General features: G+C 41.2%; 1 protein-coding gene across 3 annotated transcripts in view; it reads right to left on the reverse strand.

The window, feature by feature from the left end:
- Unc5d (unc-5 netrin receptor D) overlaps positions 1-16,299 on the reverse strand; it is a 103,455-nt gene that overhangs the window by 34,205 nt on the left and 52,951 nt on the right. For all 3 annotated transcript variants that reach the window (XM_059244573.1, XM_059244572.1, XM_059244571.1), the window contains 2 exons: positions 4,129-4,297; positions 2,342-2,569 (listed from right to left, as the gene is read on the reverse strand). In XM_059244573.1, the coding sequence (XP_059100556.1) occupies positions 2,342-2,569; positions 4,129-4,297 (397 nt within the window). The remainder of the gene's footprint in view (positions 1-2,341; positions 2,570-4,128; positions 4,298-16,299) is intronic.

The following is a 16,299-nucleotide window of genomic DNA, read 5'->3' on the forward strand; positions in this document are numbered from 1 at the left end:
AAGTCTTTTCTCAGAAAAGCTTCAAGTTATGTTTTATTCTATCCATGATTCAAAAAAGTTATGCATTCCAGGTTGAGGATCTCTTAGAAACCCAGAAGGGATGTGTGGCCTCGGCTGCTCATGACAGCTATCACAAACACCTTCCAATAACAAGTACTACCAACTGCTACTTGAAAATCTTCTTTATCTTAGGTAATTGGAGGGATAAAAGGCCACCAGTGTAAAAAAAAAAAAAAGATTTAATAAGCAAGGTTCAAAGTTGTATCTACTGAGCAACATTTTCCTAAAGCAAAGCTAAAGTTTTACTGACATAGGCATACTTCTGAATAATGCAATAAGGATACCTGTATTCCACAAGGACAGAATAGCATTTTCCCTAGCACTAAGAAGGGTGGAGAGCCAGCAGGAATAGACAGTGAACTGGAAGCTGAGCTTAACATGTTTTTAGGACTTCCCTTGCAATGCAAATCTGTCCAAACAGTTGAGTTGCTGTAAAATCTGGTTGCATCAAAGGGAATGAAAATAGATTGTTGAAAGATACTGGGAACAAACTGTCTAGGAAAATATCTATCTTACTAGTGCATACATAAGCAGTGAGACTACTGTTCCGAGGAAGGTCCAAACTGGTTGAGGGCTGACTTTGATGGCAATGAATGAATGTAATCAACAGTAGGTTATCCCTAAGAGACTGGAGTTCTCTAGAGAACTCCAGTTTGCTCCATTTTCAACACCTGGATGAGTTACTAAACATCATCTAGTTGGAATCATTGGTGCATTTTAGACAACTATTTAGTGTTTGTAGTAATCCCAACATGCACTTCTCTAGTTATTCCTTCTTTGTGTTTTGAATCCCAAATGCATTTTCTCTTATAAAGAATTCTCCTTTGAGGGATTGGAGGGAGGGTGAATGAATAACATAAAATAACAATTATAGGATGAGAATTAATGCTTCCTTGGAACTCTACACAAAATTCCACGTGCATTAAAACAAAAGCCCCCATGGGGAGATAAGATTAACATGACCTTCACAATGACTTGTGTTCCTTACAAAATAGGCAGGGAAGAAGGTTTGGGAATGTAGGTTGTCATGGTGTCACCTCCTGGCTTATGTTCAGGATTCAGGTCCTTGCATCCCTTCTATTGGTAAACATGAGTTTTCCAGCTCAGTGTCTTAAAACCTAGTTACTGAGAAAATGTTCTGCATAATGGACTTAATGATCCAGGACTGGAATAGCAGGGATCTGGCATGAGGATCCCTGTGTGTCAGGAGAGCTATGCTATTTATATATGAGCAAAGCTTCCACAGACTGTTCAATATTACCCTTGCTGCTATTAATAAACCACACTCTTCAGGAGTATCTAATTTAAGATGAATCTTACATGATTAAAAGCACCAAAAATGGAAAAGAACATTGAACTACCTCTGCCCTAATAGCCCATTATTAGACAGTGTCCAGGATACTATATATCTGCCTGGTGTTAGGTATGATTTATCATTGTTGTTTCCTAATTCCATCCTTCAGTAGACTCGGGCAATTTTCTCACTGCTTTTCCCACAGCAAATAATTCTCTGTTATGTGCTTTATGCTATTTCCTTTCTTGACCAGTTATCTCCGTCTTTTGCTCTTAAATGTCATCCTGTCATTAAAGGTTTGCAAAAGTTCTCAGAAGGTCTTCTCCAACATTGCACCCATTTACATTTTTTTCTGAATTATGATTGTACTTTGAGATGTTTTCATAATTTAGTAGACAGTACTTTTGGTGTTTATGAATTTAATCTGTGCCCCATCTTGAGTGCCAACTGTCTCATCTCCTCTGCATTTGGACACACGGTAACAGAGCTCTTGTTCAAAGTGGTGTGGGTTTTTTTTTCCCCAAGTTTTCACTGAAGAACCTTTTAATAATACTGGTGTTTAGGAAGCTGTTATGGTTTGAATGAGAAATGTCCCACAGAGGCTCATATATTGGAACACTTTTCCCCATTTGGTGGCACTGTTTGGGGAGGTTATGGAACCAAGGTGGAGTTTGCTAAAACAGACATATCACTGAGAGCAGGCTTGGAAGGTTTAAAGCCTTGCCTTATTTCTCATTCCCTCTCTCTGCTTTCTGGGTATAGATGGAAATATAATCAGCCAGCTTCCTGCTTCTGCTGCCATAGCATACAGTCCCTGCCATGATAGACTTTATCCCTTTGGAACCACACGCCAAAAATAAACCCCTTTTAACAGGAAGTTGCCTTTGGTCATGATAATTTATCACAGCAACAGAAAAGGAACTAACACAGATAGTCATAATTTTCACAGCACCAAAAAAAAAAAAAATTATAACAAAAAATACTAACCTGAAATGCACAAGGGGTATTGTCCACACAGTAAACTCTCAAGTTGTAATCCAAGGAGTTACAGGACATGCAGCCAAACACGGCCACCTTGAGTTGCTTTACGGCACAGTCTGTGATTGGCTCTCCTGTGAGGGCATACGTTCCAAAGCTATCAAGTAGAACATGGCAGGCAAAAGGATCCAAAAGGCAGTAACAGGATGTGGATTCATCCTCCACTGACATCACTTCCTGTTAGAGAAAGATGTGTTAAATTCTTTCAGTTTGGAAATACCATAGGGCCCAATTGTTTACAGAGATATAAATAAATAAACTTTTCCAGAATATTTTATTGTCTTAAATATCAATGTTAATTCGTTGTTTTCTATTAAAATAACTGCTGAAGGCAAGAATGCATGAAATGGTTATGTACAGTGTGATGTCCATTTTAATAGGAACAATAACGAAACACTGCTTTGAAATTTCCATTTCTAGTTAATTGTTCAATACCAGTTTTTAAAAAATTGAGCCATAACCTCAATAAGCAAACTTACATTATTATTACCTTTTTTTTTCAAAGATCTATTTCTGAAAACCTAAAATACCCTTAAGTTGATGTTTATTTTCACTCCAACACTTTATCCTCTTTCATTTCACTGCAATGATTCACAAGGGACCATTAAATAAATGACTTGGATAAGATGCACTAGAATATTTCACCCTCTCTGATAAGAACTTAGGCATGTGTAACCGGTTTGGTGGAGCATAAATATAACACCATCTGTTTGGAGAAGATTGTGAGGAAAAGCTGAGAATAAAGTGGTAGAAATCAAGGCAAAACAAAACATAAGGAGAAGAAGACTACAACATGACCCCTCTACGAACTTCAGAGCCCCAAATATTCTCCTGCCACAGTACCAGGACCCAATACATAGCAGAACGAATTCATTCTAGCACATGGAAAATGGACTATCTCAAGATATAGCTGGGCCCAGCATATGTAATCTATTGTAGCAACTGTGTGTTTTCTCCTGGAGCACTATGATTTCCTTTTACTTCTTTTGCCTGAAGTACCTCCTGGGAGGCAAGATCCCAGGACTGGCATGCACAGGTCACTGTGTTCAAATAAGATAATTCACCTGGTTTCATGCAAACTGACTTCAGATAGACACAAAGAATTCCCCATCAGACGGGCAAATCGGTGCTTTCACTTAAACTAGTAATTCAGCTGCAATCTTCCTTGGGGGTGATTGTCTCTGGTTGTTAGCCTATTATGTATTCCCATTCTTTTTCTTTGCTTCTCTCAGATTGAGATATGTCTCCTAACATGTACTTATTTACACAGGAAATCAGTAGCGATAATCCTCCATGTATTTGCTAAAGCCATAAAGATGTATTAGGCACCCAGTGTGTTCCTAGATACTTGGAAGCTTAGCCTAACTTCCTTGAGCTACATCTTCATTGGCACAGAGGAATGCCAGCTTAGAAAAGGACACAGCCTAGGAGGAAGTCTGGAAACTCATCAAGCAGGTACATAGCGTATGCATTTCTGCAGGCAATTACAACCGAGTTCTCAGACCAAACAATAACTCTGGATTATAGCTTGCCTCTGTTTTCCATTCTTACATGAAAAGGCTAGCAAATACCTAGAGGACTGTATCAAATGCATCCTGCAACTGCTTGGCAGCTAGGAAATGTTCACCGGTTTCTCGGCTGATCCCTTGTAATAAGAATGGTGAAGATTCATTCTAAACCGTCCACACAACCCAAATACCATTTAAAAAAGATTACAACACTACCCAGCCTCTCACCTCCCACTTCCCCTGCTGTGTCCTCTTCTTCAGGTGGATGTTCCAGTGCTCTGAGCTGACGTCTGCACAGTGAGGGATGGTCAGTGCGAAGGGAGTTGTGACGAGCATATCAGGAGGACCACAGGTGACTTCAGGACTCAGGAGCACCTCAGATCCATCTGACTGCAGGCTTCACAGAAGAGAAAGATAAAGGCAGGGAAGCACGTGAAAGATGAGGAACTGTGATTGAGAACTTGGTTACAGATGGGGATAGTCTACAAGCAGAGGGGAATCCCTCTGGAGAATGACCTGGAGGACAGGGCATAGCCTCAGACTGCCCAGGCATCCAGATTGACTTATTGTTAGGTCTCAACTGACTTCACCAACAAATCAACCAAGTGACAACCAGTCATTTGGAAATAAAGGAAGGAATCGAAGAACCCTAAGGTGCACCTGCGGAGCCAACCCCAGCTGACAAATTATCATTCTTGCTAATATATTCCTCAATTATCATTCTTGTTAGCATATTCCTATCAGTAATAAGTCCCAAGAATTCTACAGATCTGACATACTTGGTTGTCTTATCACCAGATCCCTTTCCCCAAACAACATATTCAATAATATTTTAGTGCTAGTAAATGATGAAACAAGTTGTTATGATTCAAAACACTACCTTGAGTATATACAAATTAGACATGATTATTCTGGTTTAAAAACATTTATTTCTGCAATGTACAAACATATCAGTTTTACAATATTTTTTACACTGATAGCTCAGTGGAAAGCTATATGCATATAATCATGCACATGATATCTAATTTTAAACTCTACTTCAAATCCTAATTTAAAGTCGTTTCAAATTTTCCTTTGTTGTGAATTACTTAAAATAAAAATGCTATTGTAGAATAGACAAACCTATGTGAAATTTCAGTAAAGAGGTCATGCCTCATTGACTCTCCGTGTTTCATTACACAGTTCCCTTCACACCACCCATATTGGGAATGGAACACAGGGCCACAAAGCATTACTCCACCCCTTGGTTTTATTCGGTTCTCCCAAGAAACAAAAAGGAGATGAAGCTTATATAATAACAATAAGTAAAAATAACATAATAGGAAGCCCACTTATGGTCTCCCAAAGCTCTTCTTGTCTCGTGGGTTTTCACTTATAAGAAATACAATGATACAATCAATGATGTAATTGCAGACTCACAGATGAGCAATGCATGCTAAGATCTAGGTCAGATAGACACTACCAAAGCTTCTACACTCTCCACTCAGGAAGATATTTAAATGTGTCATCCTGGATCCCCAGAGTAAGCCCCTGGCAGCATAAAGTTGAAATTTGGTTCTCAAAGATAAAATTAGTCTCATGGTCTTAGGTAGGCAAATCATTCCGTAGGAGTTCACCTAAATGCTACTAATTTCTGAATCACTTTTGCTCACATTCACTGACATGCCTCAAATTCTTTGTGGCCACACTTGAGCTCATTGTCTGTAGTTTTCTGTTGCACTAAACCCAGGTTACATAACAGAGCAGGATTACCCTCCATCTACTGCATCCGAGACAGAGCTGAGCATAATGACTTGGTTGCCTTCCCTCCTCAAAAAGCACTAGTAATGCTTTCAAAAAGATTATTTTTCCAAAATGCCCGAATTTGATAGTTCTTTCTCTACAAATAAAGCCTATGTTAAGCTGAGACACGCCCCCCCCCCCCCCCCGCCTCCCCTCCCTCCTTTACATTTGAGCAGCAAGGGAGAATGTAAAGCTGCATTAGCAGTAGCGAGCACGCTTTGGAAAGTCTAGAACAGTATACTCGAGGTTTGAAAAACATGTGAAACTCAAGTGTGTGCTCTCAGCACACAGTGGTGGCCTGTGTGGGTGAATGGCTGCCAACGATTATTAGACAGGGTTAAGCACTTTTCTTATAATTGCCATCTACATTCATCATGGACAGGAAAAGCAGGGATGCTTGTGAGTGACCGATGACAATCTCTCCTACAAGAACTATTTAATTGCTTTCAGAGAATCATCCCCCTCATTGAACATATTGTTCAAACATATGGGAATTGGGGGAATTATTTAATGCCAAATGAACTGAAATCAGCTAATTAGAGGAACCTGCACACGCGCTGTGAATAGCGAGACTCCTCTCAGTCTTAATGGAACCAGGACCAGCACTCACAGCCACAGTAACCTGAGTATTAGAGTGCCGGGGCTTTGCATTAAGTGGGCCTTGGACTCCACCATAAGTGTAAAGTCAATAAATCAAAGTTTATATGTAATACTCCTTCCCTGAGAGCAGTGTCTATAGATATTGGTATCTCTCTGGTGGTGGAACAAAACTTAATCTCTCCATTTCTCTTTCCATCGGTAATAATAATTTGCCCTTTTCTGTCACTGTCTATTCTTGGCAATCGGGGAGACTTACAAATATTAATTAAAACCCTTCACACACCCAAGAAGGCATGCAAATTGCTGTATAAGGCCACAGAGATGTCAGTCAAAGGGATGCCAGATGAACCAACCACCCTAAGTCTCTGACTTACAGCTCCCGCAGTCTGTGACCAGACTGTATCTTTCTTCTCTATCACCATCAAGAGATTTCTGGCCAATTTTCTGGCTTTTGTGACATCCGAAGGAAAGATGGAGATGGAGAATATGATCCAAGTTGAGTCACAGATAATGATTCAGGACATTTAAGGACAGGTTTAGGGAGAGAAGCCTTTAATTGAGTGTGGACAAAGATGAAGCTTTATAGGAAAAGCTTGGATGGCATTTGCATTTTTCTCACATTATATAATATATGACGAAGATTCATGTCCTTGCTTGGAGAAAAGGCAACACATTTTTTTTTCTAGAATTGCTATAAGCTAATAATAACTGTAACTATTAATGGTGGTGACTTCAGAACCATAGTATGAACTAGTTCACCACATTACACACCCTATTATGCTTCCCGGATTGGAAAGACTTGCTGCCTGGGACCTTTGTTACATAACTCTTACATTGTTCTCCAGCTATTTATACATATACATATACATGCATTTATAGGCACATGCATATATGCATATAATTTAGATCTTCTTTATGTAAAGATAATTTGAGATCCAGGTTTTATCTCTAGAGGAACTTTGTTATCTGAGGTTGCACATTTATTCAGTAACTCATTAATGTGTCAATCAATAGATGCTTTAACAAAAGGTTCACAGCCTTAGGAGTACACACTATCAGGATTTAAGGTACTCTGGCCACAAGGCTGGTCTTCTTGCTTTGTCTTTGCCTTCTAGTCTACTTTCAATTCAGCCACATGCCAGTTTGCTCTGACCTCAAGGAATTGGGGCTATTTTTGCTGCTTTGCAGTGCTAGGTATTGCCTGAAAGACATGTCCCCCAGCCAGCCATCAGACTCCCTGTCCTGTTCAGGTCTTTGTGGAAATGACATCCACTAATGAGGCACTCCTTGCCCATACCCTGGTAATTGGAACATCCCCTACACCAAGAGCTGACCTTTGCTTTTCTTTTGCTCAATGCTTTCTAATGGACTGTCCTTTTTGCTCGTTTGTTCTTATGTCAACTCTAAGCTAAGATGTACTTTTCACGAGGCTAGAGATTCAAAACAATATTTTGTTCATTATTATATTGTTAGTGTCCAACCATGCTGATGGTAAACCCTCAAAATATTTGTTGAAAAGAGCACAGAAGCCAGCTTGAAGGGGCTCCTAATCATGAAATCTGAAACACTTTGAGACTCAAAGTAAACAAAAGTGCAAAGTAGAACACACCGAGCCACATAAGAATGCACAGGAGCTACTGATATAAATGAATGTACAAGAAGAAAAAGTTAAAAACAACAAAAGACTAGGGAATAAACATAGGAAACTATCACTTAGCAATTAGCCACAGTAATTCTTGATCTGACCTAGAATTATACATAATATAAACCTAATGGAGGGAGGTGTGAGGAGTTCTAAAGAAGGACATAGCTCTAAAGCACTTACCATGGGGTACTTGCCAAAAGGCAAGTTACAAAAGGCAACTATTGCAACACATGGCTGATTCGCTACATAGAACTTGACACAGTTGTCAACTTTAATGTTGCCAGTAGTGGAAGGAATAGACAGAAGGCATCCTGAGATGGGGTACAGTGCAGGGAACTCAGCATCCCCTCTTGACCATTCCCAAAGCACACAACTTATATCTCAACCCTTGGAAACAAGAGAGGAAGCCAGCTTGCTGGGAAGTATACTACATAGTCATTCTGCAGGCTTAATTGTCATGTCATAAGATTCAAAGACAGAATATCAGATTCACGTAGACGAAAGATACATAGCAATCAAATACAATGAACCATCTTGGGTTCTCATTTGCCATGAAGAGCCTTATTCTGATAAAAGGTGAAAGATACACAAGGTTTGTTCAGTAGGTAATAGTATTTCATCAGTGCTAATTATCTGACTTTGATAAACAGGCTGTGGTCACAAAAGATAACATCCAGCTTTGGAGTTAAATATGCTAACGTATTTGGGATAAAGGGGCACCTGGTTCATAAAGTTATAAACCGTTTGTTCATGTGTACATACATGCATTTTACTCACTTGTATAAATGTACAGGGAGAGAATACAGCAAAGGTAATACACATGAGCCCTTACGAACCTGATCACAGGCGACAGAAATTCTGTTACCAGTCTCCAATTTTCATTACATTGGAAAATGTATTCAGATTTTAAAAATGTTGAAACTGAATGAGTGAATGGAAATAGGATACTCAGGGAGTTATTATTTTTTTTTTTTTTCAGAATTCTGTTGCATGAAACATGAACTGGAGAGAGATGGAGGTGCTGCAGGTAGTGGTGTCGGCCCTGTGGGGTAGCATTCTTCTTGCCTGTCTGCGCACCACTGCCAACACTGATGACCTTGACAGGAACGGGGTACCTGCTTAGACATTGTGTTTTTTAACTCAACAGTTGCTGATCTGATACTAAACTTGTAAAAGATCATTCTCTTCAAGCCCAAACTGCCAGTGTCAAGTTCGGAGCCGAGGTTTTCACTGCTGTTGCCTGCCCTGCTGTGCTTGGTAATCACCATCCCTGCCTTCCTCCTTACGGCCTTGATTTTAGATTAATAGGGGTTTGATCACCTTTACCCACAACATCATTCCAGAATCCAGACAGCAGAGTAATGATAGTTTTACTATGTCAGACCCTTGGTCAATACATAATTAATTCATATTTTAATGGAACGGACGTAAAAGGCAGATAGATTTCAGCTGTGGTACTACAGCTAGACCCCTGAAAGCAAGGCTTCTCTAGCCTGTTAGAGTTTTCAACTGAGGAGACATACTGTTCTCATCACCCTCATAATTGTTTCCCTTTCATTAAAACCCACATTCTGACGTAGGGTACTAAAATTACTACGGCAGGGCAAAAGCCCTGAAGGTTTGAGGTTTGTTGTTTTGTTTGTTTTTATTTCGTTGTTTTGTCTTGCTTTGACCAGTTTACAAAGCATTCCCAGGAAACGTCCTAGAACTGCAGGTGAGCTGGACTCTTCAAAGCTAGCCTTTCTCACTTGTTCATCTGAAATCGTGAACACATGTGCTGAGAACTTTTTCTCACGACTCCTATGGAGGTTGTGAAAAACAAGCACCCTGAAAGCAACTATAGGTAGTGAGAAGCTGAAGAGAGGAGAAAGTGGGGGGAAATCACCTGTTCATAACAGCAGATTCCCCACCTTTTATCTTCAAGAGGTTCTAAAACAGGAATGTGGCTCAGAATTTCTTGGGCAGCGTAGTTAATGCTACATTTCTGGATACCTCCAGTAAAGGTTCTGTTCAGTGTCTGTGAACTAGGGACAGGAATCCCTACTTCTTTTACTTACAAGGTGTCCCTGGCTCTAACATTTGAAACTTGTGTTGTTCTTAAGAAAATATTCAAAGGAACCCTTCATATAAGAGGGACTTGGGCTTCTGACAAATACAGGGAAGGTTTCTAAAATGGAATTTGGATGCTGGTCAAGTTTAATGCACAGTGTTAAGGCCTTTCATGCTGCTAATGTTAACACCATTCCATTGTAGCCGACTTCTCCTTACATCTCCAGTTTGTAAGCAGCATCTATTCATAAGTAGTGATGCCAGGCTGGAGGTTGATTAGCAGTGACTGGAAATAATGCTGCAGCTCATCAAGCCATTGTATTCCATTAGTCGGGAAGCACAGATTGTGAACACCGGATTAAAACAGCCCCCATGTACAATTCACGAGGGACCAAAGTGCATCTCTACCTTCCAAGGGTTTAAAGATTTGGGTCACCCACATGGTATTATCTAAAATAGGATCACGGGGAAGGAGCCAGCACAAAGGGGAATGTGGTGGGAGGAGAATGAGAGGCACACTGGAAGGAGTCTCTGAGCTTGTTGAAATGGAGCAACACCACACTGAGAGAGATTAAACTGTTTGCATATGTTAAACGGCTTTAGTTTACACACACATTCGTAGGGTGTTTACCAATTAATATACTAAAGGAAGCACAAATCATGTGCAAATCACCAGTTCCTAGACAGGATTTAAGGCTCATCTTTCATGCAGTGTTGGGCTTTTTAGAAGTGAAATGATGCCTCGCTGTGAAGGAGTGAGGGGAGAGGGAGAGGAGCGGATCTATGCATCATGCTGCTGTGACAGTTTTTAATATCTAGTAAGTTGTTTATTCATTTACATTTTGAATGGGGAAACAGCTTTCTCTGGAGGAAATGTGAATCTTATTTCATTTTAGTCAGGGAAGACCTAGGGAGAAATCAGGCCCAGTGTCTTCTGTGCTTAGATGCAGGGATGCTGCTGGGTAGAGGGACAAGACAAAGCCAATGTCACATGTCAACTTTGAGGCAGAATTGGGAAGGGGATCTACTACCTTATTAGTGCTGATTGTGTGTGTGTGTGTGTGTGTGTGTGTGTGTGTGTGTGTGTGAATGTGAGTGTGTGTCTGTGTGTGTATGTGAATGTGAGTGTGTATGTGTGTGTGTATGTTTGTATGTAATATTGGTATTGAGCATGGGGCAGTGGTGGTAGGGAGTTGTTCTATGAGGCATATTTTTCAAGCCTGGAATTTTTTGTTAAGAAGCTTTAGTGATTAGATACCAGGGATTCATGCATGCCAGGCAAGTGTTGGATGTCTGAAGTAGACACTTCATCCCTGAAGTTGGGGCTGTAAGCAAATTTGGGCATGAGCGTTGTTAAATCAGAGGAAGCTTTGATAAGATAGTATATTAGGGTTTGCACAGTGGTCAAGTAGATGCTTGAGTTTCTGTCCTATTACTGCTATAGCTCAAACAAATTGGTTTAAAACAAGCTTTTCTTACAGGTCTCAGTAGCAGAGATCTCACCAAGCTAAAAGGATCTCCTGGCCTTTCCCAGCTGCAGGGTGCTGGTATGTCTTGAGGCAAGGTCCCTCCTTCCATCTGTTAGCCAGCAGCATGACCTTCTCAGATCTCCCTGACTGTCATTCCTGCCTTCTTAAGACCCTTCCCTGTGTTTTCCTGAGACAGTTTGCAGTATCCCTGCTTCTCAAGGTCACTAGCATTATTCATAGCTGAGGAATCCCTTGGCATAAGGGAAGAAGATGCCCAAGTCCTGGGAGCAGCATGAGGCATCTTCAGGGAGCCGTTCTGTTATTGTGGAATAACATTTTGTATGTTGGCACCCTCTGTTCCTGCTCTTTGTCCTGCCTTATCTCTCAGGTATGGCACAACTAATCCAGGTGCTACTCCTTATCAGGGTTTCAATGCTGCAGTTGGTGGAGGCTCTACGCCATTATCCAGACAGGTACTTGTGACTGCACATAACCTTACGGGACCTGGGAGGGTCTGGTGGTTTAGTTTAAAGACTACACCCAGGAGGGTAGGAGGTGGATGGTTCATGTCTTCCAAGGACTGGGTGGATCATCTTCGCAGCATGAAGGAAGCCTTACTGAGGGCTGGTATCTTCTCTTGGCATTTTTATTAGACTATAACTACGTGAAGCGGAAAGGATGATATATATTAAATATCTTAATAGGACAGGTTATTTCTACTTCCAGCACGGGCAATAAAAGAGATAGCCATACAAATAAAAATAATTACAGTATGTGGTGCCTTGCTCACAATGTGCAATCAAACCCATGAACCAGTGACTTTCCCCTTATTGAGTTAAGGTATACTTTCCACTTTGCTCTATTAAGAGCATTCAAAACCATTGTTATCTTGTCAATGGCATCTTTAATTAAAGACTCCCCTGGACCACTCTAATCACTTCCCATTGTGAGCTCACTTGGGCTTCAAATGCACTTTGATTAAAATGACGGCAATTTGTACTGAGGTGTGCTTGTAGACTGAGGGGGTGTGAGGTAGAAAAGAAAGCAGGGCTGGCTTTGGGGGGAGGGAGTCTTTTCTGAAAAGGAGCAAGTCTTAAAATGACAATTGATGTGTGAATTTTTTTCTCTTTTTCACCTTTTATTTCTGTGTTTCGTTTTGGCATTACATTCCAACATAAATGACTTTGTGAAAAAAAATCATCTTGATTTTTACTGGGGGAAAGAGTATAATCTTCCACTAAAGGTGCATTAACCCCTCTAGTCCATTAAGATACTATTTGATAAATTGCTCCTTTTATTACAATGCATGGCAAGGTAGCCTGAAAGAATGAATGTAGCTCCCAAATGGCAGCAATTTACTCCCCTGGTACTGGCAGAATCCTGTTCTGTTGTGTTACTTAGGAATCACCTTTCCTCAGTAGTTCCCTAGCCTCATCACAGTGTTAATTAATGCCAATCTCTCAGAAGGGATAGGAACACGTCTCCCATTTGATGCATCCAGTAAAACTGTTCTGAAACTCACTTAAAGCAACATAGTGAATTCAAAACCTGGACTGAGCCCTGAGCAAAGAGGAACAAGGCCAGTTATGCGTTTTCATCCACCACTAGCAAGCAAAGAAAAGCCTGGGAGTGGATGGGGATACAGCATGTTCGAGATGATTTAAGCCACCTGTCCTGCTGGACTAGTCACTTATCTTCTAACCCAAGTGTCAGCCCACCAGGTTTCCACTGTTTAGAATCATACAATAGACTTTGGAGGTATAAAGGGCAGACCTGAGAATCACTAGAAATGGTGGCAAATTCAAAAGCATTGGAGGGAATTTGTTTAATTTTTACAGGGGTCTTGAGAGTGAACCACTAATCTTTTCACTGTAATCGTAGTGAAAAAATTGACTTGTTTTTAAGCCCAGAAGTGTGGGGGCATCATGGAGACAGCTAAAGCAACCGGGGAACATCTGTTGTTTATGCAATAAAAAAAAATCAGGGCTGTAGGTGGAGGTGGTGGTTTTAGTCAGTAAGGTTCTTACTGTGCAAGCAGGAGGCCTTGAGATCAGAGCCACAGTACCCATGTCAAAAAACTAGGTGTAATGGCACGAACCTCTAATCTCAAAGCTAAGGAGTTAGAGACAGGGGGATGCCAGGAGCTTACAGGACAGCCAGTCTAGCAGAATTAGTGAGCTCCATGTTCAGTGAGAAATGCTGTTTCAACAGAGCAAGGTAGTGAGCAATTGAGAAAGACACCAGGTATCGATGTCTGGTCTCCAAATGCAGGATATCTATGTGTACATATATACACATTCACAGGAACATGTGTACATATGCACTCAACATGTACACATATCTCAGGACTGGGTCTTCCTGGCAGTATAGGCATGTAATCCCAGCTGCTATTGAGGCTAAGGCAAGAAGGTCTACAATCAAAGTGTGCTTGGTTTATGGAATAAATTCCAGGGCAATCTGGATAATTAGTGAGATCCTATCTCAAAATGAAAAATAAAAAGAAGGCTTGAGATGTAGCTCAGTGGTAGAGCACTTCTCTAGCATAGTCTAGGCCCTAGATCTGAACTCCTATCACCACATAATGACTGAGTATGTAAATTTATGAATAAGTAGATGGTATTTTACAGTTTTCACTGGACTTCTTATAGAGGAAGTTATTGTATTATCTTCATCCAAGTCACAAAACAGTTAACAATATGTAAACTTATATGTCCAGAGAAAAATGAATGATCTGCTAAAGGTTACCTGGGCTCTTCCCAGGATTGACTGGTCCCTAAGCAGTGTGAATTTCTGTGCTCCTCCCCCCGCCCCAACAGTCTGCCATGTCGGTTCATTTCTAATAATTCTTTATTTTTCATGTAATGTCAATGGCTAAGTTGGCAATAAATCTTGACAAGTGTGACGTGTCATCAGTACATGTCAATTAGCTCTAGGATGACAGGTGGAGTCTTACCTAGAAAGGCAGGCTATTTTACCTTGAATGGAGCAGGGATGCCCTTCTGTGCCCTATATCCTCACCTCATGCTAGTAAGTCAGAATACTGCCATACCTTCTGGCTTGGTTATGAACCAAAATTTCATTCTACTAGGTCATCACCCACCCTGCTGCCACCATGATTATGTTGCACATTTCTACTTTCTCTCTTTTATGGATTCTCTCTCTCTCTCTCTCTCTCTCTCTCTCTCTCTCTCCCTCTCTCCTTTCATTATTTTTTTTCCTTGTAAGTTAAAGAGCTATGTTTATTCCCTAGAAAGAAATCCAAAGTTGTTCCTAGAGCAACTGTTATCAGAAACTCTCAGGTGACCTTCAGCTGGCAAATCTCTCTCTGCTAATTAATCATCAAGTCCCAGAGTCCTGGGCAATATCTTCAACTCTTTCATGTCTTTCACTACACACACACACACACACACACACACACACACACACACACACCCCTCCCTAGATTCTCTTATCCCCTCTCCCTTGACTCCAATGTGAAGATTAGTGAAGGGATCTAATATGTTCACGATCAGAGACAAGGACACTCAATTGTAGAGAGGCTATGATGTATTTGTTGTCCAAACTGGCATCATTTGGAGGGAGCAAACAGGACACTATCAATAACTCCACAGGGAGGGCACTTAGATGATGCAGGCTGGCATTTTGGCAATGAAGATGAGACAGTAGATAACGCCTTTGAAAGTGACCCACCCATACCTGGTCTCCCAAATCTGAAGCCTCATCAGTCCTTACCATCAAATCAACTGGATATAAAATTCACATTTATATCTCCCTCCCCGTCTTTCCTCTGCTTTGCTTTGCTTTTAAGATGCAGGACAATAATGTCTACCTCTGTGCATATGTACATATACCTTGACCAGTGTGATGGTCAAGTTTGATTGTAACTTGATGGCATTAAGAAACACCTAGGCGACTGGTGAGGAACAGCTCTCCTGGGTGTGTCTGAGAGGGCATTTTCAGGGATGGTTTAACAATGAGTGCCTGCACACAGGAGGCCTGACACTTAGTGTCTGCACAGGAAGGGAGACACTGTCAGTCTCCCCACAGTTTTTTACAAACGTATGCCCTAGCTGTTCTCCTAGGAAAGAAACAGAGAACTTACACCTTTTTAACTCAACCATCTGAGGCAAGGTAGTGATGGTTTTCTTAGCTGACTTAGAAGGATTTTAAAAACAAGAACCCTTAATGGGGTCAATGTAGATGAGCTAGTGATCAGTGGTTCTAAAACTTCTCAGCGACAGTGGGTGGGTGTGACCAGCTTGCCAACAGTTGTCTGTAAGCACCAGCAGCCCCCTGTGGCCCCTATTGACAACACCTCCTCCAAGAACACGGCAGTGGCCTGAAAAAGTTGTGGCCCACATCTCAGAGCTAGGGTTCATCTCACTTCTTGGGAATATGGGGCCTGGAAATTATCCCTCTTCCCTTGGCTTTGCCACTGTCCTGGTTACTTTTTTTGTCAAATTGACATAAGCTATAATTATCTAGGAAGAGGAATCTCAATTAAGAAAATGTCTCCATTAAATTGCCTGTAGGCAAGTCTTGATTAATGATGGATGTGGGAGGGCCTCGCTTCCTGCGGGGCAGTGCCATACCTGGGCGGGTGGTCCTGGATGGTACATGGAAAGCAAGCTGAGCAAGCCATGGGTAGCAAGCCAGTAAGCAGAGTTCCACCATGGTCTCTGCTTCAGTCCCTGCCTTTGTCCCTGCCCTGACTTCCCTCGGTGTCAGACAGTGACCTGGGAGTTGTAGGATGAAAGAAACCTTTCTTCCCCAAGTTGCTTTTGGATATGGCCTTTGTCACAGCAACAGAGAACAAACTAGGAAAGCCACCATGCCCTATATTCCCAAAGGTTT

This window comes from Peromyscus eremicus, chromosome 17, assembly GCF_949786415.1.
Source record: "Peromyscus eremicus chromosome 17, PerEre_H2_v1, whole genome shotgun sequence".
Lineage (NCBI taxonomy): Eukaryota > Metazoa > Chordata > Mammalia > Rodentia > Cricetidae > Peromyscus > Peromyscus eremicus.